The sequence below is a fragment of the Patagioenas fasciata genome, chromosome 5 (assembly GCF_037038585.1).
Source record: "Patagioenas fasciata isolate bPatFas1 chromosome 5, bPatFas1.hap1, whole genome shotgun sequence".
Lineage (NCBI taxonomy): Eukaryota > Metazoa > Chordata > Aves > Columbiformes > Columbidae > Patagioenas > Patagioenas fasciata.
Window position 1 is genome coordinate 61,838,290 of NC_092524.1, and position 25,453 is coordinate 61,863,742.

At 46.0% G+C, this 25,453-nt stretch overlaps 1 protein-coding gene across 7 annotated transcripts in view; it reads left to right on the forward strand.

Annotated features, from left to right (window-relative positions):
- INF2 (inverted formin 2) overlaps positions 1-25,160 on the forward strand; it is a 42,339-nt gene extending 17,179 nt beyond the window's left edge. For 2 of the 7 annotated variants that reach the window (XM_071809705.1, XM_071809707.1), the window contains exons 2-23: positions 1,777-2,185; positions 3,714-3,829; positions 4,361-4,520; positions 6,836-6,869; positions 7,904-8,045; positions 8,149-8,290; positions 8,815-9,666; positions 10,874-11,019; positions 11,106-11,167; positions 11,773-11,875; positions 11,960-12,045; positions 12,223-12,323; positions 13,608-13,678; positions 13,792-13,899; positions 14,885-14,955; positions 15,590-15,710; positions 16,279-16,443; positions 17,131-17,233; positions 18,101-18,259; positions 19,283-20,047; positions 21,518-21,577; positions 23,871-25,160. In XM_071809705.1, coding sequence (XP_071665806.1) covers positions 1,777-2,185; positions 3,714-3,829; positions 4,361-4,520; positions 6,836-6,869; positions 7,904-8,045; positions 8,149-8,290; positions 8,815-9,666; positions 10,874-11,019; positions 11,106-11,167; positions 11,773-11,875; positions 11,960-12,045; positions 12,223-12,323; positions 13,608-13,678; positions 13,792-13,899; positions 14,885-14,955; positions 15,590-15,710; positions 16,279-16,443; positions 17,131-17,233; positions 18,101-18,259; positions 19,283-20,047; positions 21,518-21,576 — 3,975 coding nt within the window. In that variant the 3' untranslated portion in view covers position 21,577; positions 23,871-25,160. Of the gene's footprint in view, positions 1-1,776; positions 2,186-3,713; positions 3,830-4,360; positions 4,521-6,835; positions 6,874-7,903; positions 8,046-8,148; positions 8,291-8,814; positions 9,667-10,873; positions 11,020-11,105; positions 11,168-11,772; positions 11,876-11,959; positions 12,049-12,222; positions 12,324-13,607; positions 13,679-13,791; positions 13,900-14,884; positions 14,956-15,589; positions 15,711-16,278; positions 16,444-17,130; positions 17,234-18,100; positions 18,260-19,282; positions 20,048-21,517; positions 21,578-23,870 lie in introns of those variants that run through there. The other 5 variants (XM_071809706.1, XM_065838545.2, XM_071809709.1 and 2 more) reach the window with 5 other exon arrangements.
- Positions 25,161-25,453: the final 293 nt, after the last annotated feature.

The window sequence follows — 25,453 nt, forward strand, 5'->3', positions numbered from 1 at the left end:
TCTTTCAGATAACAGGACAGTGAACAACTGGGCACTTGGCCAGCTCTTTCCCCATTGAAGCAAAGGGAGATTCTGCAAGAGGGCTTCTCCAGAGCTCTCTAAAAGGATTTTCTGTGTCCATATTCCACTGACTCCACTGCCCCTCTGACCCTTACTCAGCACAGCCTTTGATGCTGTGAGCTGGGACCTGAGTGGCCTTGCCACAGAGTCCCACCATCACCTTTTCCCAGCAGAATTGTTCGAGTTCTCTCAAATATCCCATCCCATCGCACTTTGCGTCTTTCCAAGAGGCATGTTTAGTCCTATACTATCATGCCTACCACAAATTAATGAATCAACTTTTTGGCTGTATATTTGCCAAGGGGTGACTGCCAAAATGAGACTTTCGAGTAAACGAGAAACTATGCAGGTCTGCTTTGGTAAAGCAGCCAGGACCTTTCTCAACAGTGCAGCCCACAGGAAAAATCACGAGGCAGGCTTTAAAATAACAAGATTATTTCAACCATTGTGAATGGTCTGTCCTTTATTTTGGCTTTCTGGCATTAAAAACTTTCAGAGATTTCTCAGTTTAGATTTTTCAAGCCTTTTCCTTGTGTGCTGCAGGGCTAGAAATCCTTGTGCTGGAGCTGGTGAGGGAAAGTGAGACTCTCCTATAGTTTCTTCAGTCCCCCAAGTGCTTGGTTTTGTGGGCCAACTAGGCCCCGGGTTATTTAGAGCCTTGTGTGGGCTCACCAGCCCAGGGAAGCAGAGGTCTTGGTGGCATGGCAGGGAGGGGAGGTAATGTTAGTGGCTGGCTTCGGGTCCAGCAGGTTTATCCCCCTTTTGTGGGACAAACTGTCCTCTCTGGGAGCAATTCAGCTTTAAAACGATTGCATTCAGCTTTGAAAAGGACTTGCATTGGCTAACTTAATCACTGTGGGTCTGAAAAATAGTAATCCTGCCTAAAAACATCAAATCTGGCACCAGGTATTAATTAGAGTTGGCTTTTCTGTTTCTCTGTGCTGAATCAGCTCCTCGCACCCCTTGCTGCTAACAGCATGGCTGAGGCGAGCTGTGTCCTCCAGGGAGAATGGCCTTGAAGAGATGCTCCCCATCTCCAAAAGGACGCACCACTGTTTCCACAGCCCCTTGCTGCTGTCCCTCTGCTTGCAGCCTTGTCAGGCTCTCATGTTGTCACGCACAAGCACTGCATTTTGCAAGCGTATTTGCTATTACAGCAGACAGGAAGAGATTAAGTGAGTGCTATAAAACTAACCTTCGCATCAGTCAAAAGAAACAGAAGCAAAAATTAACAGGGTAATTGGATGCTCTTATGAGCTGGATATGCTCAAAATGACTTCTCTGACCCATTACAAATGCTTAGAAACTGCACAGCCTCTCCAGTGCAGTGAGATTTTAAAGTGGTTTAATGGGCATAAAGAGTTCAGAGCTGATAATGCCACTTCCAACCTTATCCTTTTGCTGCAAGAAAATAGGTAGTGGCTATTGACTGGTCTAAATTGGCTACTTTTAAAGCTGTATTTTCTGGCTTAGGTGTGGTAAAAGTCTCACTACAGAGTTTTCAGGGCCTGAATGTAAAGCATGTGGTTAAGGAGGGAATGTATTGAGTTACTTCAGCAGGGGACTGGTTCCAGCCTGTGCCGTACGTGCTGGAGAGCTGGGGACCTCCTGCGGTTGAACTTTACATCCTGATCGCTGGGAGAAAAAACAGGACTGCTGCAGAGTTGTTGGTCAGTCTGGATGAACTTCTCACTTTGTGTTTTCTTTTCCTCTTAGGACAAATCATTCACAATGTCAGTCAAAAAGGAAGGTGCCCACAAGAAGTGGGCTGCCCTAAAGGAAAAACTCGGACCCCAGGAGACTGACCAGTCGGAGGCCAACCTGGAAAATGCAGAACCGGAGCTGTGCATCCGTCTCCTGCAAATGCCATCAGTGGTGAATTACTCCGGGCTGAAGAAGCGGCTGGAGAACAGTGATGATACCTGGATGGTCCAGTTCCTGGAGCTGTGTGGTCTCGACCTCCTCCTGGAGGCCCTGGACAGGCTGTCTGGGCGAGGAGTGGCCAGGATTTCTGATGCCTTGCTTCAGCTCACCTGCATTAACTGTGTGCGAGCGGTCATGAACTCACACAAAGGCATCGAATACATTGTGAGCAACGAGGGCTATGTCAGGAAACTCTTCCAAGGTGAGAAGACATCTTCCTGCTTCACCCATCACAGGCAGCATGGTGGGGGACTTTCCCATTGTTTGTCCTCCTACACCATGCTTCTTGCAAGTTGTTGATCACAATTGATTAATGAAAGAGATCATTTTATTCTTTAAAATTATATTGCTTAGAAATGTCTTTGCCTTTGCCACTTGATGCTATTTAAATGCTATTTAGGGCAACAGAACACTGGAACAGGCTGCCCAGGGGGATTGTGGAGTCTCCTACTCTGGACACATTCAAAGCCCACCTGGACACATACCTGTGTAGCCTCATCTAAGTGTTCCTCCTCCGGCAGGGGGATTGGACTAAATGATCTTTTGAGGTCCCTTCCAATCCCTGACGTTCTGTGATTCTGTGATTTCCACACAAATGTTTTCATAGTTCACTGAGAGGCCAGGGATAAACCCAGCCTTAGCCATACGTGGGCATCAGAAGCCCTTGACCCTCCAGTTGTCAGCAGACATTTGCTATTTAGTCTTTCTGAGCTTCAAGGACAGTGGGAGAGGAATTTAAAGGGCTTAGAGAGTTGTAGCCTGTAAAGAGGAGGGAAGGTGACATGTTTTAGACTCAAGAGCCTGTTCTCTGCACTGCTCAGTCTGTTCCTTCTAGAAGATGGTGGGTAATAACAGTCGCTTTCTCTTGCCTTTCACTGGGCTCGTTGTTAGGTATGACACTTGTCAGGGCATCTCCTAGGACTTATTGTACATCACTTAATGATGGTGGTGCTGGTAGGATAAGTCTGTGCTGCTCCACAGAGCTGAGATCACAGTTGTGCTCAGAAACCCTTGTTAATCACTCTTTAAAAGGCATTTAGTCCGAAAGCTAGCTTGCTCCCCTCTTCAGTTTTGAAGTCCTCTTCCTTCCTCTGCACCCTGTATTTTCTTAACCAGGGTGAAATACAGAGCTGGCATTTTTGTGCTGCGAAAAACAGCGGCGCACTCGGGGCTTTTCAGTGGTCAAGCTTCTTTATGCACTAATAAGGGAAAACTAAGATGGTCTAATCTACTCCCTCCCAGCCCCCAGGGCTCATAGAGAAAGAGTAGAGGAAAAAAGGGAATATATGAGGACGGGTTAGAACAATGGGCGTACTTAATATGCACATTGGATGTTTCTGCACTAAAAATAAGACTCATTAATTGAGCAAAATGGTTCATCTGCTGTTCTAGAAAATATCCATATGTGCAAATGGGAAATGAAATGTGTGACTGTGCTGCTCTTGCAGCATGCCACTGCTACATGGAAGAGATGAACAACCCCAAGCAGCACCAAAATGCCAATAGGGTACCTGTAGCATTTACTGTTCCCTCAAGAAGTTACTATCACATAATGCTATCAGGATGGGGTATCTATACATTGGGATATTTTGCTTTCCATCTTCTATGTAGTGGCTCCACTCCTTCAGTCTTTTTTTTAACACTGGTCATAAGCTTTTTAGCAGCAGACACTGAAACTTAGAACATTAATGTAATTATAAAATCTTGGTTTGTTTTGTTTTGTCCTCCAGCACTCGACACAACTAATGTCATGGTCAAAAAGCAAGTATTTGAGCTCCTGGCTGCACTGTGCATTTACTCATCAGATGGCCACGCTTTGGCTTTGGATGCCCTGGACCATTACAAGGTAAGTGTAGGGCTGCAACAGGAGGTACAGCTCTGCTCTATGCAGGTAGATCCATATGCCACAGAAAAGGGCTGGGAATGACGGTCATTTTGCATCATTTTGATAAGAGAGGCAGGGATTTATAAGGTGAAAACTGCAGGAAATTTGGCCTGATGAGCATAAGTCCACGATACTGCTCTGTGAATTGCCTGGACAGATGACTGCCAGCCACAAGGTCATTTCTGGCAGGAAAAGCACTACCAGATTAGCAAAACAGATGATGCCACATCTGTGGGTTTCACCGGCCACAAGCTCAGGTAGGTGCATCGGTTATCAGAAAGCGTAAAGGGATCTAAGAGGAGTTTCACTGACTTCTCTGCCAACCAGACACTGTTCTGTAATGGAGGAGTGCTACTTTACCTGTGTCATCCTGTCTTGTGCACAATGGGATAAACTGAGTGGTTTTAAGATGCTAATTCCATCTGAGACTGCACCAAAGTGGTAGACATTGCTGAAGTGTCTGAACAGAAATATTGCTTGTGTTGTTAACAGAGTGTGAAAAACCAGCAGTATCGATTCAGCGTCATAATGAACGAGCTCTCCAATACAGATAACGTGCCATACATGGTGACACTGCTGAGTGCTATCAATGCCATCATAGTGGGGAAAGAAGAGCTAAGAACAAGGACACAGATCAGAAACGAGTTCATAGGTAAGAACAGTTGCTGCACTTAACTTTCCCTGGAGAAGATCAGTTGCTAAGAAGTTTTATTTTCAGTTGTATCTGTAAGGTGACTAAAGAGAACTGGGGTGCAAAACTGCAAATATTAAAGTGGTTTTTTTTTTTCTTTTGGTCTCTATTCTCTTCAACAACCTTTCTGTAACTAGAGTTATTTCACTTTACTGCCTCCCCATAGCTTTGATCCTTTCTGGAATGTCAGCAGCTTTGTATCCCTTGAGCTTGTTCAATACATTTATATAACCAACCATCCTACGTAGCCACATTTCGTTATGTGGCAACTCCTTATAAGAGCAGATAAGGTTTTTTTGCCCTGCGTCTACTCAGTTGAGCCACAGAAGCTGCCCTGTGATTCAAAAATACTTTCTAATACTTGAATACCGGGATCCTAGGTACTGTTTTTAGAAATCACCTGATGTATTGTGCACACCTGAGCTGGCGAGCCGGGGCTCCATTTCTTCTGTGGAAAGCAAGGGACCTCTGACCTCACTGTTCATCTGACTGACTTTGGTTTTAGATGTCTAATTTGGACTGAGGTGAATCATGCTCCAAAAGTGCCTGTGTCCCTCAGTAACTCCAGGGGGATGCTCACTGGCTCATGCAGCTGCAGACATGTGTACTATGGGTCTCTTACCAGATGATGCTACCCACTTTGACAGATCCATCTGAAGATACTTTCACTTTTTAGATCCGGAAGAAAAAGGATGTATGTGATCAACATATATATTATAGAATCATGCAACTTTTTAGCTTGGAAAAGACCTTTAAGATTGAGTGCAGCCGTTAACCTAGAACTGTCCAGTCCACCACTAAACCATGTCCCTAAGCACCACAACTACACGCCTTTTAAACACCTCCAGGGATGGTGACTCAACCACTTCCCTGGGCAGCCTGTTCCAATGCTTGACAAACCTTTCTGTGAATAATTTTTTCCTAATATCCAATCTAAACATCCCCTGGTGCAACTTGAAGCCATTTTCTCTTGCCCTATCACTTGTTACTTGGGAGCAGAGACCAACACCCTCTATGCTACAACCTCCTTTCAGGTAGTTGTAGACAGCAGCAAGGTCTCCCCTCAGCCTCCTTTTCTCCAGCCTAAACAGACCCAGTTCCCTCAGCCGCTCCTCATCACACTTGTACTCCAGACCCTTCACCACCTTCATCGCCCTTTTCTGCACTCTCTCCAGCACCTCAATGTCTTTCTTGTAGTGTGGGGCACAAAACTGAACACAGGATTCAAGGTGGGGCCTCACCAGTGCCAAGTACAGTGGTACAATCACTTCTCTAGTCCTGCTGGTCACACTATTCCTGATACAAGCCAGGATTCTCTTGGGCTTTTTTGGCCAGCTGGGCACACTGCTGGTTCATGTTCAGCCAACTGTCAGTCAACAACCCCAGATCCCTCTCTGCCAGCGTTGTTGTGACCCAAGTGAAGGCAGAACTTGGCCTTGTTAAACCTCATACAACTGGCCTCAGCCCAACAATCCAGCTGGTTCAGATCCCTCTGTGTGGCCTTCCTACCTTCCAGCAGATCAACAGTCCCACCCAATTTGGTGTTGTCTGCAAACTTACCAAGGGTGTAATCGATCCCTTCATCCAGATCATTGATAAAGAGATTAAACAGAACTGGCCCCAATACTGAGCCCTGGGGAACACCACTCATGACAGGCCACAAACTGGATTAGGCTCCATTCACCGCGTCTCTTTGGGCCTGGCCATCCAGCCAGTTCTTTATCCATCACAGATACACCCATCCAGTCCATGAGCTGCCAGCTTCTCCAGGAGAAAATGCTATGGGAAATGGTATCAAAGACTTTACTGAAGTCCAGGTCGACAACATCCACAGCCTTTCCCTCATCCACTAAGCAGGTCACCTTGTCATAGAAGGAGATCAGGTTAGTCAAGCAGGACCACCCTTTCATAAACCAATGCTGACTGGGCTTGATTGCCTGGTTGTCCTGTATGTGCCGTGTGATGGCACTCAAGATCATCTGCTCCATGACCTTCCCCGGCACTGAGGTCAGACTGACAGGCCTGTAGTTCCTCTGCCCCTCCTTCTAAACCTTTGTGTAGATGGGCATCACATTTGCCAACCTCCAGTCTATTGGGACTTCCCCAGTTAGTCAGGACTGCTGATAAATGATGGAATGTGGCTTGGTGAGCAGCTCCACCAGCTCCCTCAGAACCCTTGGAGGAATCCCATCCAGCTCCAAAGTCTTGTGTCTGAGATCATAATAAATCAGTGCCAAGTAGGTCACAATGCTAATATTTTGTTGTTGTTCTTCTAGGGCTTCAGTTGTTGGATATTTTAGACAAGCTAAGGTAAGGATCACTGTTTAAATTTTCTTTATAAATGAAATTCACGGTAATATAGCTATGGAAACTTAATACTTATCAGGTGTCAGTTTTGTGAAGTGTACGCAGGTGTGGTGGACCATGCTAGTGTGCTCCCGTTACACAGGAACCGGAGGCATCAGGCCAGCATTCAGATGCTCTCACCAACCACAGTGTCACGGGGACAGCTGTTGGTGCAGATGGCACTGACAAAGGCCCTGAGCACAGATGGAGCAAGGCTCAGCAGCATCCTCACTGAGGCTGCATTTTAGACTGAGCCTGAAGTGATGCTGTGGGATCACTGAGCAATTTGCTGTATCCAAACCCCTTCACTGCTGGTGTTGGTCCCAGAAGCATCCAGCTAAAACACTTCACTAATGCATATCTGGACATACCTGTTTTTTCAGTTTCTTAATTTAAAAAAATTATATTCTGTCAGAAACACCCATGATAAATTCTAGAATGCATTATATGTGAGTTGCAGTTTTCCGTGTAACTGGAATTGCTCCATTCAACCCCATATAATTAGGGAAGAGAAGATCTCTCAATACAGCCAACTAGCAAGGGCAGAGTTCCTGCACTGAGTGATCTCAAGAGTGCTGAAAAAGTTTGCTTTAGAGTGTTTGGGGTTTTTTAATCCAATTTTGAGTAACAGAGAAGGAAGTTTTTCAAACAGAAGCATCACTGGAAAGTTTTCAATTTGTCTGACCTTATCAAAAAAACAAGGTGGCACAGTTTCAAAAGGTGGTAATGCCACTCTGTTGCTTCACCTCCAGGGAAAAGTTGATACAAAGTATATACTGGGCCAGGTTATGCCTTGGAAGGTCCCATTCATTTGTATGTGCTGACTGTAAAGGGGTATATTCAGTTCAAGAAAGCATGCACTGATGATATTTGATCCATTATAAATAATGTAGACTTGGGGTACTTTCAACACTGACTGGCTGAGTCTGAGAGGCAAACAGATAAAAGCCATATAAAAAAAAAAAAAAATCATGAAAATGAATGCTGTAATATTGCAGAGACATAGAGGAGGAGGATCTGCTTATCCAGTGTGACACATTTGAGGAGTTCAAGATAGAAGATGATGAGGAATTATTAAAGATATGTGATGGGATAAACATGAACGATCACCATGAAGTCTTTTCATCTCTCTTCAATAAAGTAAGCAGGCCCTCACATGGGGTGCAAAGTCATGCAATGGCAAAGTTAACACACTTTGCTTGAAACCAGCCTTGCGATGATGGAAAGCTGCCCTCTCTTCCAGGTGAGCCGGTCTCCAGTCTCCATCCAGCTGCTGTCCATCCTTCAGAGCCTGTTGCACTTGGAACCATCTCATCACTCCAGCCTCCTGCTGTGGGAGTCCTTGGACGCAGTAGTGAACAGAGCCCTTTTGCTTGCAAATGACAGTAAGAATGACATTTTCATCCAGCCTTGCACTCTCCTCTTGTTTCCCTTCGTCCCACCTAGTGCCTGCAAATGTCCTTCCCAAATGCACAAGAAATAACCTGTGGGACTTTCTAAGAGCTGAACAAAATCTGGGACAAAGCTACACCTTCTGCACAGGGTCAAGTCTTGATGCAAAACCCCAGCCATGCAGATGCCAGTGGGAGCCGGTCATTTAGAAGTGGGCTCAGGATTCACCATTTATCTTACTTTGAGGGTTAAGTCCTGAGCTTTGGGTAGTGGGAATCCATCCTCATTGGCATCCTGACACTGGGGCTGGCTAGTGTTAGGAGCAGGCATGCTCAAAACAGTGTTGATGGGCCAAGACCGTGGGAAGGATATTGCCTGGAAGCTAAAAGTGCAGTTGTGTAAAGTGACACCAGGGAGTGGGCACTGTGGCTCCAGATCTGCTCCTTGGCGGGTGTCAAATAGCATGAATCAACCTTTGAGCCCCATCCCCTTCTCTGACACTGGCTTGTTTCTCTAGTCCAAGCAAACACAGTTGAAGAAGTCATCGAGAGGCTGCTGTCTATCAAGAAACATCCAAACAAGCAAAAGCAAGCTGAAAACCAGCTGTCTGGGAGTGCAAATGGAAGCATCCAGGCTGAGCTGAAGCCATGTCTACGTACAGCTCGGACCCCAGCAGGATCATCAAACCCCACCAAGACACCAGCACCTTCCTCAGGGCCACCTACCAATGAAAAGAATATCTCATCCTCCCAGTTCACAGGCTGCTCTGCTTTGCCAGAGACATCTAACCCTCCACCTAATGCTGCTCCTGCCCAGGCACCTCCACCCGCACCACCTCCACCCCCTCCCTCTGGCACAGCAGCTGTGACCCCCACATCTCCCATGATGAATGCACCTCCAGCCCCTCCACTCCCTGGTGTCCCTTTACCCCCACCCTCATTGCCCGGCATGGAAGGTATCCCCCCGCCTCCACCCCCATTGCCCAGCATGGGGAGCATCCCTCCTCCTCCACCCCCATTGCCTGGCATGGTGGGTATCCCTCCTCCTCCACCCCCATTGCCTGGCATGGTGAGTATCCCTCCTCCTCCACCCCCATTGCCTGGCATGGGGGGCATCCCTCCCCCTCCGCCCCCATTGCCTGGCATGAGTGGCATCCCTCCCCCTCCACCCCCATTGCCTGGTATGGGAGGCATCCCTCCTCCTCCACCCCTCCTGCCCGGCATGGCAGGAGATCATATAGAAGCTGTAGTGGCCTCCCAGGTCAGCTGCCCTCTTGGCTTGGGCAGACCTCCCCGTAAGGCAGTGAAGACACCAACATTGAGAATGAAGAAGCTGAACTGGCAGAAGCTGCCCTCCAATGTGGTGAGAGGTGGGTGCTTCTGGCATAATGTCACTGCTGCTTTAGGGGTGATCCAGGCCAAGAAACTCTCTCTCTGAATTTGTCAAGTGTGGTTGACTCCATTCAGATACAGAACTTCCCTGATTTCTATTACATCTGACCTGCAGACCTTAAATGAGTAATAGTAGCACAAAAGTATTAATATAATAACCATTCCAACTCAGTAGTTAGGAATAGCTTGTTTATAACTAAAATTATTTGAAATTAAAAGAAGGGAATATTACCCTAATCCACCTGACATGCCTTAGGCTTGAGTTCTCAACAGGCTCTGATCTGGGTTCCTCAAACTTTCATTCCCTAGTTCATCTATACTTGTATCTGGCTATATTAAAGTCATGAGTAAGAGCGCAGGTAAGGATCACATCACAGTCCAAGGATATTGAAAGAACTGGGGAGCCATGAGAATCATTGACTTGTCTCTTGATTTTTGGATCACATTTCCATCTCCTAGTGAATCCAAAGAGCAGCATGAAATGTGAGGAGAAGCCAGGACAGGCAATGTCAGCTTTGTCCTAGACAAGCAAGGCATCCACTGCATGGAAGCTGGCACAGGCGAAGTCTAAATAAGGCTTGTTTTCAGTCACAAGAACAGTTAGTTGTTGGGATTGTTTCAGCAGAGACTTTTACAGGCATGTTTGGGTGATTTTTTGTTTGTTTGTTTGTTTTAAAAAGGTGTTTAAAAAAGTGCAGTGGGAATTAATTCAGGGAGTCCTATAGCCAGCATTATACAAGCATGCTTGGTTATAAAATGAAAAATAAAGGAAGGCCAATGTCAGAAAATGTCCAGGTTGTGGCTAATCCTTCAGCTAGGATGCAAGGAAGTAAAAATCACTTCAGCCATGGGACTAGAAAAGGCCGAAGTCCGTTTTGCCTGCTCCAGGGGAGAATGCAGTTGTATAGGGACAGATGGGGCTAGATGACCTCTGTGTGCCCAGTATTGCATCCCCTTTCCAGCACATCTTGGGGTAAAGCATCGTGTTTAATTACTCTTCAGGCCCTTTGGATCCTGCCTGTGGGACTTGTTCCTTCTAAGTAATTAGCATTTGTCCAGGACTTATATGTCTTTTCTTATTTCATCAATCTGAGAAGTGTCCCTTCTAGCAACTCACATTGCCCCAAAAACCAGCAGCTTTCAGCCATCCCTGTAGCCAGCCTGAACTCTTTGTCTTTTTTTCAGAAAGTCACTCAATGTGGGCTTCAGTGAGCAGCAGCAGTGAGGAAACTATAGAGCCCAATTACACAAGCATTGAGCAGCTGTTTTGCTTTCCACAACCAACCCCCAAGGAGAAAACGGCTGCACCAGTGAAGGCAGAACCCAAGGAGGTGAGGAGGTCCCTCTCGTTCTTTTGAATAAAGATCGCTGCAGACAGCTCATCTAATATAAGATATCTTCTTTTTCTTTAATGAAGATCACATTTTTGGACTCCAAGAAAAGTCTCAATTTGAACATATTTTTGAAGCAATTTAAATGGTAAGATTTGGTAAATTTTTGTGACAGTTGACAAAACTTTGAGCAGGTTTTGTATAGTGTCTGGAAGGTCCTCATGAAATCTCTTCTAGCCAATGTGCTTTGGTGGTCTGTGTTACTGAAACATCTGAATATTCCCAGTTTGTGCTATACTGTCTTTAAAATACTGGGTTTAGTATTTTACCTACAACATCCCTATAAGTTGGAAAAAGCATTACATCTCTGTGTTACAGATGAAGTTGTGGCACAAACTCTTAAGGTGACTTAGGCTGTGAGATACCTCTGGAGGTTGAACCCCTCCTCAAAACAGGGCCACTGGAGGAGTTAAGAATTAAATAATCAATCAAACGCACAGTGACAGTCATCTAAGTTGCAGGATTGATCTCTGGCATTGAGTAATTTGACCATGGCCAGAAACAAAATTTGGGCCATAGCAAGGATCCAGGTCACAATTCTGGGTTAGTCATGGGGACACCTCTTTCCTTTTGGATTATGGTGGCTCTCACTGGGGAAAGCATGGAGCGGTTGCACAGATAAATCTTGGTAGCATATGATTGTGAAAGACAGGTCTTTTGGGTGATGGCTGATTGTGCTCCTCCTCCCTGCAGCTCCAACGAAGAGGTGGTTGCCATGGTGCAGAATGGAGACCGGACCAAATTCGATGTTGAGGTTCTTAAGCAATTGCTGAAACTGCTGCCTGAAAAGCATGAGGTCAGGAGGAAAAATGGTACTCTTAGTTCACAGAGCAGAACATGTGGTGCAGTCCTGCAGTCTTGATTCTTTATTTCTCATTAGATAGAAAACTTGAAGGCCTTCAAAGAAGAGAAATCCAAGCTAGCAAATGCAGACCAGTTTTATCTTCTCCTCCTTCAGATTCCCAGGTAAGTGTGTTCATCATGAAGTTCAGCCCAATCTTTTTCTTGGTTTACCTCTGAGAAGTTTAAGTTCATTTTAGTGATGTTGTGGGGTCGCCAGACTTCGTGGTGATGTGGCAAGAGGGCCGCTGTGCTGGCCAAGATCATGATGCCTTTAAGCTTTGAATCAATCTCCATCCTTAGCTACCAGCTGCGCATTGAATGTATGCTGATCTGTGAAGAGACCACTGTTGTGCTGGACATGATTCAGCCGAAAGCTGAAGCCATCCGGAGAGCCTGCGAAGGTAAATTACTTGACCTGATTTCTGGATCTTACTTATGATAGGAAGCTGTAAATCCACAGAAAACTCCCTTGGACTTCTGCAATGAGTCTACCCAGCCCCCAGAATCTTCCCCTGCAGAATATGGGATGCACCTCTAGGTATCTCCACTGATGGTCAAAGCCCTTCATGGGACTGGAGATCATTTTCCCTCACCCTCAGGCCTCTTTTTCTGTGGCAGCTGTATTCCTCTGAAACACTTTAAATGGTAAAGCATTGGAAGCTTGTCAGCCCTTTCAAAGGAGCTGAATTTAGGCAGCGGAGCTGGCCCTGTTACAGCTAATTCATACAGCATTATTTGCCACATTAAGACCTTCTCACAGCAATTTGCTGCCAGAAAAGCATGCCCCAAACTTCCTCCAGAAAGTGGTGATGCTTTAGTTTTTCCCTGCCTACAAATGGAACCAGAAGAGAAAGTTTTTTATTATGGGCTATAAATTGCTGATGCTCTGATTTTATGAGTACGCGGAAAGATTATGCAATAGGTTTCAGCTTCCTGTGGAAGAAACCTCAGGTTCCACTTTGCTGAGATCAGGATGCTCTTCTTAGCATTGTCAAGTGGCACTTGTCCTAAAGAGGTGGTTCTCCCAACTCCTGGTGGGGTTTCCCCAGATGGAATTAAAACTGCCTGCTGCAATTAATTGAAACTTCCACCAATAAGTGTCTTCCCAGCAGCCCGCTTGTCTTTTTGGAGCTATTCCTGCCTCAAAGCTGAGTGCTTCAGAAAGCACATCACTGCAGCACCCTGTCGTAAGAGCAAGGACAGGGACTGTGCCCTTCATGCCCTGACAATCACCTCCACCATGCGAGACCAGGAACAGGGCGAGCACGTCTGGTTTTAGCAGCTGGCAGGTAATCACAGGGCTGTCAGAACTGGCTTCACTGCACAGCTGAACAGTCTCTGCAAAACTAAAATTACAGCCCTGTTACCCTCACCCACACCGGGGCAAATCAGTACTTCTAAGAAAGCGGTGAGTTGGTGGCTTTTAGCAAGTCCAACTCCATGTTATTTTCCATTAGGAATGAGTCTAGATGTAAAGAAAGAAAGAAGCATAAGTCAACAAAAACTTTTACAACTTGTGGAACTGACCATATGTAGAATCAATTTTGCTGCAGGTTAAGCTATTGGGTCCAAAGCTGAAAAATCAGGTTTGGTTTGCTGGAATTCAGAATCCCAATTTCAATGCAGTTTAGGAAATGTTTTGGTGTAACAGAAGCTTTTGTTTAAAAGTCCTTTATGTCTTTCAGATCTTCTGAACAGTCATCGCCTGCCACTTTTTTGTCAACTGATTCTCAAAGTTGGAAACTTTCTGAACTATGTAAGGACTTCTTTTGTCATGTTCTCCTGTCATTACAGTATGTGGATGATCTCCTTTAAGGTTTTAATTTGGGTGGACATGGGAGTTACATCTGCTTTCTTTCTGTCTTGTAGGGAAGTCACACGGGCGATGCCGATGGGTTTAAAATCAGCACTTTACTCAAACTAACAGAAACCAAAGCAAACCAAACCCGCATTACGCTGCTCCATCACATTCTGGAGGTACCACTGCCAAGCCCTGGGTAATAGGGAATGGGGAGGATTTTATCACGGGTGAACTATTTCTCCTACTCTACTCTCGGTTAATGCCACATGAGTATTTGTGTCCTCTGTGGCCAGCTGCAGAGCGTCACAAGTTGGGAGCCTCTGATTCACTTGGGCTGATGGAGGCTCCTTGTGGGCACTACTCAGGGAGCTCTTTATTTGAAAGCTTGTTCTGTTTTCCTCCAGCATCTTTTCCCAGAGTGGCTGGAATGTCCTTTTTTCATATTGTGCAACCTGCACATCATCAGCTGCAAACCACAGAGCACATGGCTACCGAAGCTGTCCTGGGTGGTCTGTACCCATTCAGCCTTTCTGCCTTTCCATGGCCTCTCCCTTTTCCACTAGACTATGCTTGAGCTTTCCATGCTCTTCTCCAAGCCCCCATGGCTTTCTTCTTCCCTGCAATGCTGTGTTTTTTTCCTTTTCTCCTCCATGCCCTGCCACTTTCATTCATCAAGGTCTCTTCATTCCAGTTATACATGTTCGAGCCCTGCTTTAGCTGGCAGCAGCTTCAGCAAGCACAGCCATGAAAGTAAATTATGCAAATATGATTCAACCCATTTTGATACCCTCCTGGGACCATAGGAATTGTCAGACTGCATCAAAACACAGTCCTGCCTCCTCTCATGGCTGGGAGTAGGTGTTTCAGAAAAGGGTAAGAAGAGCTCAGCAGCAGGTTGGCTTTGCTTTGAACTATTTCTCAATGTTGAGTGCTCTTGTATGTTTTTATAGCCTGGAGCAATGCCTTCCCTTTTGGAATGTGCAGTCCTGTTTTGAATGCAGCTTGGCTGTGCAAGGCAAAGCAAACTACAGAGGGGTGGCAGCAGCAGGACGTGGCACAGTCGTCCTGCCCAGGCATTTCTGCCCATCTCTCTTCCCCCCAGCTTCCTTCCTCAGCTCCTGCCAAACAGCAAATAACGCTTCTTTCTCTCTTCCATTTCAGGAAGTAGAAAACAGACACACGGACCTACTGGAACTGCCAAAGGATCTTGAATATGTATCAAAAGCAGCAGGGTAAAATTGTGTGTCACTTCCTTCAAATTAAAAATAAATCCCATACACATCAACAATGTACCAGAAATTAGGACACGCGCAGCTGGTATAGCCCATTAACAAGATGGCATCTTATTTAGTTTTAACCAAAAAGATTTGGTTGATGAATGTTGAAACCCCTTTAATATATAATGGTTTTACTACAGCTGGCAACACTTAGGGCTGAGACTTGCAGAACATTCAGTTAATTCTGCCTCCCAGGCCCTTCCAAAATCTGCACTGCCTTTGTGGTAGCAGGAGCTCCTGACAGCCAACTACCCAGAAGCATTTCTGAAGGGCCTTCAACCAGGGGAAATGAGCTAATGCTGAGCTCTGACGGTGAATGAGCCTTTTGAATGAGCAGACTTTTGAGGCGGGGGGCATTCTTCTACTCAATATACGAAGTTGTAGGTAGACCTGGCCACTTTTTCAGAAGCCACGTGAAGAATGCTGTTTTTCATTAGCTTGGACTGTACAGAGTTCAGAACTCAGGTTTCAGTTCAGTGCAGTGCTGGGAAGCAGAGGGACAATGAAACAGCCAGCTCAGACTTGTCCTCTCTTTGGTCTGCACGGGATGCGGGAGTGTCAACTAATGGGAGGTTCTGTGTAATTTCAGAATTAATCTTGATATTATACGCACGGAGTCCAGCACCAATTTAAAGAAGTTGCTGGAGCTTCAGCGAAAAGTCTTATCATCAAGCGACAATGTGAAACAACAGTATGAGAAACCTATACAGGTCAGTTACGGAGCTCCCTCGTGTCTCCCACATTGCACACGGAGGGGCAGTGCATGGTACATATGCAGGTGAGGAGGCTCATGCAGGGGTGGAAAATGTTGCCACAAGACATGCTCTCAGATTTGGAAATAGACTGTGATGCCACACAACTCATCAGTGTCTGTTTGCCACCTCCACCCCAAACCTAGTTACCATTGTCAGGGCCATTTCTTAAGGCCCCTGTCCCAGCTGCTCTCTCGACTCTGTTGTGTGACTCCTCACTTTAAGTGAAGATGTTCACCCTCTGTGTGAATCACTAGAGTAAAGCCCTTCTCTCAGGATTAAGCTTTGCACTGAGCTTTCCATGTCTTGCTCAAGCCACCCCTGTAAACTGGCACAGCATAGTCACCAGGAGCAAAAGTCGTCTGCAAAACAGTTTCTTCCCACCTTATAAGCTCTGCTGCAGTTAAAAGCCAGGACCGAGGGTCTTGCTCCAAGCTCTTAATGTTGATATCCTTTTTTTCTTTACGTGTCCTTCCCTCATTGTCCTCTGGATGGTGCTTTACTGTGTATACCAAATGCATTTCAGGATAGCATTGATGCCTCCAGAAAGCTGGAAGAAGAATTTGAAACTATTGAGAGGAAGAGAGAAGAACTTGCAAATTATCTCTGTGAAGATCCAAGCAAGTTGTCCTTAGAGGACATATTCAGCACCATGAAGACCTTCAGAGACCTCTTCATCCGAGCCCTGAAGGTTGGTGTCTGCACACATGACACTGAGCATCCCTAGTTCTGGTGCATGCCTCTGTTCTGATAGACAGGAGTGGGATGGGCACCCAAATTTGGTGGGGGAAAGGTGCTGGTTATGCCCTTCTCCTTTTAGCACTTAGCAAGAGGACACCTGGAGAAGGGGTGTCTGATCCCTGCTCCACTGCATCCTCATGCAGTGCTGGTGCTTCTGGTCTGGTCCAGATTTGTTATTTCAGTGCAGAGTTGCAAAGATGCTTTGGAGTCAAGTGCGTAAGTTTTAGAGGAACTGGCTTACAAAACTTAACCCTTCACTCCAACCTGAACAAACAGGTTCAGAAAAGGGATGGATAGTAAAAAAGCCACCAGTTTGGAGGAAATTGTGGCTTCAATACCTTCCATTTTTGCCTCACTAAAGGTCAGGCAGATCTGCACACTGGTAGCAGCTGTGTTAGGTGGATCACTGCTGCCACCTCCTACTGGGACGTGGCAGAGTCCTGCCCAAGCCAGCGGTCTCCCTCTCACCCTCTTGGCAAGACAGGCCTTATTCCCCATGCCACTTTTATTTATTGAACAGGATAAGGCCAGAATTTCTCTTCCTGCTTTGCAACCATCTGCAGATCATGTTTCTCTTCATTGACTTTTCTAGCAGATGTTTAGCCAACTTTCTTATGTCCCTGTTACCTCACTGCAGGAAAACAAGGACAGAAAGGAGCAAGCTGCCAAAGCAGAGAAGAGGAAGAAACAGCTGGAAGAGGAAGAGGGGAAGAGACAGAAGGGAGAAAATGGAAAAGTCAGTGAGTATATGAAAGGGCTTCAAAAAAGAGAGATGAACTTCCAGTCCCAAATTGGCTGGGAGAGCCAACAGGAGCTCTTGGCTCATCCTGCTTTAATGGACCAGTAGTGGTAATTTATTTTGTGGGTTTCCAGGTGTTGGCTGACTAAAGGCTTTTAGGTGTCTCACAGCCATAGCTCAGATGGACTTTTCACAGTTGCAGCTGGGCAGAGAAGTTAATTTTAGGTTTGCTGACTGAACAGCAGAGAAACAAAAATCAAATTGAAACATTTCTGTTAACTTTTTCAGTTTCTAAACATAGCTTTTGAATCCCAAATGTAACAAGCAACGTTTGACTTCTCCACCCTCTCCAAAATCCCTATACACACTTGAATAGTCACTCTTTACCACAGACTTCTGATGTCTCAAAAATCTTGCAGATAACTTCGGTCTGCCTTTCTCTGGATGAAGATGAAAGGCACAACTGAAAAGTACAGTTGGAAGAAGATGGGAGGAACGCATTTTATCCCCTCTATCCCTACCTCTCACCCCCACCCCCCCAAAAAAAAAGGCCTCCACCAACATGGATAGCAAACAGGAGCTGTTTCAGGGTCATGGTGCAAACAGGTCCAAGTCTGGGCAGAGCTGGTGCCACTCATGCCAGCCTGTAGCATCAGACTTTGGGTAAATCCTTTGACTTATCCAGGACATGCTGCTGTGGGGCCAGGGAGCATGGGCTGCCCCCAGGCCTGGCATCTGAGCCTGGCTTTTGCCCAGTGGTTGCTTTCACTGGGACAGCAGTACCCACCCCCAAGCTATAGCCTCACTGCAAAGTGTCCTTCTGCCCCATTTTCTGGGCAGATTTAACACCCTTCTCTCTCTATCCCAGTTAAGAAGGGGATGGTGAAGCAGGAGGAGGTGTGTGTCATCGATGCACTGCTAGCCGACATCAGGAAAGGGTTCACACTGAGGAAGACAAAGAACAGACACGAGTCGGATGCAATTCCTAAAACCTTGCCTGCAGAGAGCCCAGAGGAGAGCCAGTCTGGTAAGGACACAGACCCGACTGTACCTGAAGCCATTCTTTCCCATCTGCCTCTGAGCCTGAGCCAAGCACACAAGCAAGAAGCCTCTGCATTTGCAAATGGGGTATTTTATTTAAGGAGGCTTTGCAGTCAGTGCTGAGAAGAGGAGCAGAGAGCCCTGAGCTGTTGCCAGCCAGGTCTGTCCCAGAATTAGGAGCAATTTGGAGCAGCTTGGATGTGCACCTGTGCCGATAAACCCCTGAGAGGCACGGCCCACAGGTCAGCCACAGTAGCATGCTGATGGAGCACCAGTGTCATCCCCATGAGTCCCCTCCATGCTATCGAGTCTTGGGAGCAGAGCTTGTCACTACCTTGCAGACTGCTGTGCCCTGTCTTAGTCTACATTTGGGAGTCTAAAGAAGCCCTTAAAAAAAGATCAGAAAACCCTACTTGCAGAAGGACCCAAGTCCTTTCAATGCTTATTAGGAGACAGCCCATGGATTTAGTTTTACTTTGGTCTCTTGACCTTGATGTTGGTGCATGTTAGATAAGTCCAAGGACATTGGCCTACCATAGAGCCTGACTTGTGCACTGTGGGTCTCCTAAACCTGCTCTGCAAGGGCAGGATTAGGCTGGAGATGGGCAGTTTTGAAGTCCTTGCACAGCCAAGCCAGCAAGCCCAGCTGGTTCAGGACTTTACAGGTGGGTTCCTTTCTCCTGCCATAGGCTTTCAGGCACCCTTGCAAGTCTAAGGACTTCCATGGAAGTCAGACGGTTGGCAGCAAACACACATGAACACCTGCTGAAAACAGAGCAGGGGCTTTGTTGGGCAGGAGGTTGGAGTCCACCTGGGGTGACCACGTGGGGTATGAGGAGGAGAGGCATAAGGTGGATAAAATGGTGCTGCCTTGGCATAGATGCTTTAGGGTCAGTTGTCCCTCCACAGGCACCTGCTTGCTTGTAACCTCTCCCAGTGGCAGAAACACCTTGGTGGATCCCAGCTGCAACTCTGCAGCTGTCGCTAATTGCATGTTTTTTGTTTAAAGGAAAGAGCATTAAGGATCCACAAGCAGCAGAAGAGCAGATTGATTATGAGGCCAAGCCAAATGACAATGGTCATCCCTCACAAAGCACTCCCACCTCAACCACTGCCCTGATGGAGATGGGTGGAGAAGTTACAAATGCCTCAGCTTCAAACCATGTGTTATCTAAAAACAAAGCTGGAGGAAATTTGCCGCCAGAGTCCCAGATGGAAATCCCCTCAGTAAGTTTGGTGGAAACTGATGGGACCAGTCAGCCCATGCAGGGTGCCAGGATGGAGCAGGCAGAGAGCTGGGCAAGCCTCCAGCCAAGCACAAAGAGCGGATCCATTGCCTTCTCTGCAGCTAACGTAGGCATGGGGATAAGGTTTGTGAGCAGCGGTTCAGGTGCTGCTCTAAAAGACCAACTCAATGGATCCATCCCAGAAGGGCAGGACAAGGAATACCCAGCTGATGGGTCAGAGAGCGACAGGATGGTGCAGGAGCCAGAAACCCAGTTGAGCAAGGCTGGAGTTGACTCTGGCAGTGTTCAGTCTGCTCCCTGTGATGAGGCTCATCAGGCGGAGTTGAAAGAGATGGCGAAGGAAAATGAAGACCCTGGAACAGACTCACTGTTGGACACCTCCCAAGAGAAGTCCTTCTCAGAGGAACCAGCCACTGACTCCTCGTGTTCAGCGACGCTCCCCCCGGAGCACAGTCACACCGACAGGGAAAAGCAGAGGCCACCTGGAAAACGGAGGAAGAAGAAGAGGCACAGCAAAAACTACTCAGGTAGCCTATTTTGTATGTAGTCCTTGGGAACTGGGTTAAACTGGGGAGGCTTCCTCGTATATTTGTGTCTATTCCTCCCCACTTTGAGGTCCAATGCCCCCGCCCTTAGAACCACACTGTTTCATGGAGCTGTCATTTTTTAAACCCAAAAGAGATGTAGAAAGAAAAACAGTAGCATTGTTTGTTCTCTTGACATTTATAAGTAGTTTATAAAGAGGTAATGATGAATCAATAATTAAAAAGCCCATTACACATATGCAGTAAAGATGGCAATAAGCACATCTGTCAAGTGTGCTAAAGACAGCTACAAGGCACGGTTATGTGAAAACAAGAGCTCCATTAGGACTCCAGAGCAGTGATTAAGAGCAGTTAATACTGGGTACTTAATCAGCAATCACCCCCTCTCAGCTACTTATAAACACATAAAACCAGCAACATCAGCACTGCCATAGGGTTGTTTGGTTTTCCCTCCTAAGCCTCGATTCAAGAGCATGTGTCCTGCAGTAACTTGACAGCCTGCCCCAGGGGTACTTGAGGTGGCTTGTGAACATCAGGCCCTGGAGCCATCGCTGCAGGGTGAGGAGAGAAAGTCAACAATTAAAAAAAAAGAGCATCTTGCTGATGCTTTTTCAAAGGATCATATTTGGCTGCATGAATTGGTCCCTCACACTGGGCTGGTGCTGGGAGAGAGCTCGGCCAGAGGTGTGGAGCCACCCAGGTCTCTGCCTCATGGTGAATGTCCACAGCGGGTCCCAAGCCTGGGAAGTGCCTCCAGGTCCCTCAGACTCTCCAGAGCTGAAGCCACACTTGGGTGGGTACTTTAATCCCAAACTAGATGTGCCTCATAGGGAAGGCACAGGAGTCTGTCAGCCTTTAGAAAGGTGCAAAATACTGTCCAAAGCCTGTTTTTCTGCAAGATCCTGGGGTCAAGAAAATGGGCAGGAATCTGATAGAAGTCTGTTTTGATCAATGGTTAACATTTTTCCTTCTAAGGAAAGTGGAGGAGAGATGAAAGGAGGTTTTGAATACCCACTGCTGAGAAAGGCAGCATGGGCTGAGCATCTTCCAGGAGGAACTTACCCTTATAATGCTGGCACACCCTGGGGCCATAGTTATTTACATTTCTAAACATACCACTTTTCCCTAGTTAAAAACCAAGCCACAAACCAGAAGTGGTTTCCCAGAGCAGTGGTTCCCAAACTTGTTTCCCAGGAGGCAGCAGGAGCAGCTGCATCATTGGGAGCACCCCATGCTCGCAGCCGTGGTGATGCTCTCCTCACACCTGAAATTAGTATTTCTGGCTTAGGGAACTGACCCCCCACAAAAGCCATGAGGCTACCTGGGCATCCAGGGGTGGCATCATTGAAACCTCTCTGCTACTAGACAATGTTTACATCATAAAAAGTTCCCTGTTGTTACATTTGCCTTGCTATGATCAGCTATATTTAGTGTCTCTCTTTTGTTTAAAAGCAGAGGTTGAGACTGATACTGGAGATAATAAAACAAAAAAAGGTTGTGTGGTACAATGAGGTATGTAAACTCACAAAGGTGTTTCTATGTGAACTAACCACAGCACTGGGACTTTACAGACCTAATCAGTATTCAGCAGATCAGCTAAGCTTTTTGTCTTTGTGTCTAATCACAAATACATGTAAAATAAATTTGTTACTCTGATTTTTACTCGCCAGGGTGTTGATCTTGTGTTGAGCGGAGTCAGTGCTGATCTCCCTTCAACACAGGGTCGCAGCCCTCATGTCTGTCCTCTGTGTCAGCAGCAGCCAAGCCTCCTTTCCTGCAGACAATTAAAAGTCATTATTCTAACCAAGTGAATCCAGCTTCATGTGATAAACGAAGTCCTTGCTTTGATACCATTATTTTCTCAAAAACTGTAAAAATGCAATTTCAGTACCTACTTTATGTGGAGAACAACGTTTGTTTTGCTTGCTTGTAGCCACGTCCTACAGCACCATTTAAATGCAGGTGTCTGGAAAACACTGGACCTGGGGAGGAGTATTAGTTGGGACAACATAGCAGCTCCAGCTCAAAGCCAAATTCAATGCCAGAGTTGCACGCAAAGTTTCACATTGTGCAAACAGACCGTGCATACTTATGAGCATTCATACAGCTTTCTGGGATGGGTGTGTTGAGGTGTAATTTGGCTTTTGTCCGCCTAAAAAATAATACAGGTAAGCCTAACTTCTAGAGAAACTGTGTACCAAGTACCCTGCATCCTTCATGGATGCTGGCAACATACAGTTGACCCTCAAAAGAAAACTTAAGGAGCTTCAGGATGGGACTTTCATTTGCAAAACTTTGCATGTTTTTACAGCAAGTGGGAAGAAAAGCAAGAGAAAGAAACAATCAAAACAACCACTGTACTGAAATTGCATAGTTACGCATTGTCATTTCCGTGCTGATGAGTATCTCTTATGAACTGAATCAATAATGTCAAATCTCTCACTGTCTCATTTCCTGAAAGGAATGTATTTATTCTCCAGTATCCCCAGTGCCTGGGGCTGGGAGCCCAGCTAGGACCCCTGGTCCCACACAGCCCAGCAGTCCCAGCCCCTGGGGTGGCAGAACAGAGGAATCTCTGCAGGATTTCCATACAGGGTTGCTTTTGTTCCCGTACCTGAAGCATCATTGCTAGCAAGAGAAAAGGAGATATGAATTGGGTAGTTACAGTCCTGACTGCTCCTGCCCTCCTCTTGGTTCTTTCCGTGCTGTACCACGGGATTACATCAAGTGGAAAAGGGAAGTAGCTCTGTTGGTTTAAAAATACTAAGGAAGATTTACAGCAAGAGCAGAAAATCGTAGCAGTGAGGCATGAGTAAGGAATATGTCAGGACCAGTCGTTGTGCTGAACAGGAAGGGCAGCTGAAACCATGAGTTAAGTGTAACTGGGATTATGTATGTTTTAAGCACCGGGATTCCAGCATGCAGGCTTAAAAAAAGTCAGATTTGAAAAAAAAAATTAGAGGCTCAGACAGACTTGAATCCACCTTAGAAGACATAGGAAAGCAATACAGAGGAAAGCATGGACAAACAGTACCTTTATGTAGTGACTGAGTCAGGCTGGAGTTTCAGTGCATCCTTGGAAACACAGCATGTGGCACAGCTGCATCACACCAGCAGCGCCCAGCTGTGCCTCAGCACCAGGGCAGAGACGAGCTGCACCTTGAAACCTGAAACTAATTCCCTTTTTCCTCTGCTCCCATCTTTGTGTCACTTGGAAAAGTTAGGGGAAAGAAAAATCTTGAAAGCATAAGTCCATAAGCAACCAGGCTTTGTCCATTTCCCTGCTCACAAATGTACTTGATTTATTCCCTAGAAAATAAAAGAACAAACCAAACCAGAGCATAGGTCAGTGCTCGAAGACAGCAGCCTGGTGTCCTTACCTTCATATCTGTCATTAGAAATGGTACTTGCTTTGGTTGTGGAGTGGGATAGGCTCTTGAAAATGACAACGTGCTGCCCCGACTTTCTGACAGTCCTGATAAATCCACTAGATTCGGTAAATTCAGCAAGTTAATATCTAGAATCATATTTTGATATTCTCCTTGGAAAATGCAAGACTCACGTTGTTGGACTGAACTGACACCCAACTTAAAAGTTGCACAAATGCTTGAACATCGGCATCAGTTCTGGAAATGTGAGTTCTTTGTTAAGTACATAAAGATTTAGCTCTACCTGTTTTCAGGTTGTCTGAAGAATATGCAACTTGTTTCTCTAGTAGCACCCCAACCATTAGATACATACACATGCAAAAAAACACTTCTGTTTTATAGCTGCAAATAGTTTGCATTTCTCCCTTCTCCTGCAGGTGTCACAGCGAGGCAGAAGATATAATGGAGACCAGCAAACCTCTCCCACATCTGCGGAGCGCTGCCAGCTTCTCAGAAGCGGGGTTCTGCATCGCCAAAACACCACCCACCGTCACCTCTGCCTCACCAGGACGCACCGCTTCTCCTCCCGCAGCCTTTCGCTCCCCTCCCCAAGACGCAAAGAGCGTCCCTGGAGACTTTGGCCCCCTCAGCCTGTACCTTACGCCGGGTGCCTGTGGGGACAGGGACAGTTTTGCCTCTGGTGGCCTGAAAGGGCCAGACCTGCCGCCTGCTGTCCTCAGAGCCAAGTCTTTCCACCTGCTCTTAGGCCAAACTTCACTTGAAATGACAGTGTGGCCCAAGAAAGGACTGCAGTGTGTAGCCCTCAGAGAAATTTTAAAAATAGCAGTGCCTCAACTAAATTAAGGGTATAAATTAAGCAGTGGCTGTGCCATCATAATTGGAAGTTTGTTACTCCCTCTTCACATCACCCACTGACGATTCATATTGGACCAGGTCCAAGACCCAAATCAGACAAATGTATTTTTATTCTCAGTCATTTAAAGCAAGGGAAACTGGTTACAGGGGGAAAAAAAGTTGTTGTTTTTTTTTTTTTTAAAGTATGTATTTTAGTGAGCATATGGCCATATAAACAGTGTCCAGTTCCTACATCATGCTTATGTGCAATTAAGTTGAAGCACTTCAGTAGCCTTGCAGCAATCTTTTCACATGCACAGATGCATCCCCCAGCTTTTGGAGAATCAAGGCCCCAGTTCCTCTTATTAAAGCAACAGAAAGAGGTTTATCCAGAATGCTCTATCGGACACATTTCAGCTCATCCTTTAGTAAATCTCTGGGTTTGAATTCTGTTGCCAGCTGCTTGCACTCAAAAGCCTCTGTGTTCAAGCTGCAGAAGGTGTCAATTCGTGTTACTTTTGCTTTAAAATTTGGAATGTGCAGTATTGTGTTTTTAAAATTCAGAGCTTTATTTCTCAAGTTTTATAATAATATTGTATCATAGTTTTGTACATAGCTGTCCATTTAAAATGATCTATGTTTGTTAAATCTATGGTGTGATATTTTGCTGTAACATGAATCAAATGGAAGACTGAGTGCATTTAAGAATTATGCCTTTATATGGTAACTCACAGTGACTAGACTAATGTTCAGGTTAAAGCTTATTTTACTTTGCTTAACAGGACTTGTAATGTCCTTGTCATACTGAAAACTTTGCTGGACTAAGTCAGAAGTTAAACCAAGAATTAAATCACTGGTTTATTTTAACCAAAGTATTGCTATGAGCATATTGAGAATCAGTTAACAAAAGCAAAGATGAGAGATGAGTGGGCAGCTTCAGTTCAGGGGACCCCTCAGAGCAGCACAGCCCGATTGCAGCCGAAACCCTGTCCCCAGCTGACCAAAACAGGCAGAGCCCACTGATTCCTGCAGAACCACATCACTCACCCCACATTTAACTTGCAGGACTGTCTCTATCACATTTACAGGTTTCCTCTTGCTGTTTTCCTCCTCTTTTCCAGTCTCAGAGCAAATCTCTTTAATTCAGTTTCTCTGCTTTCATATT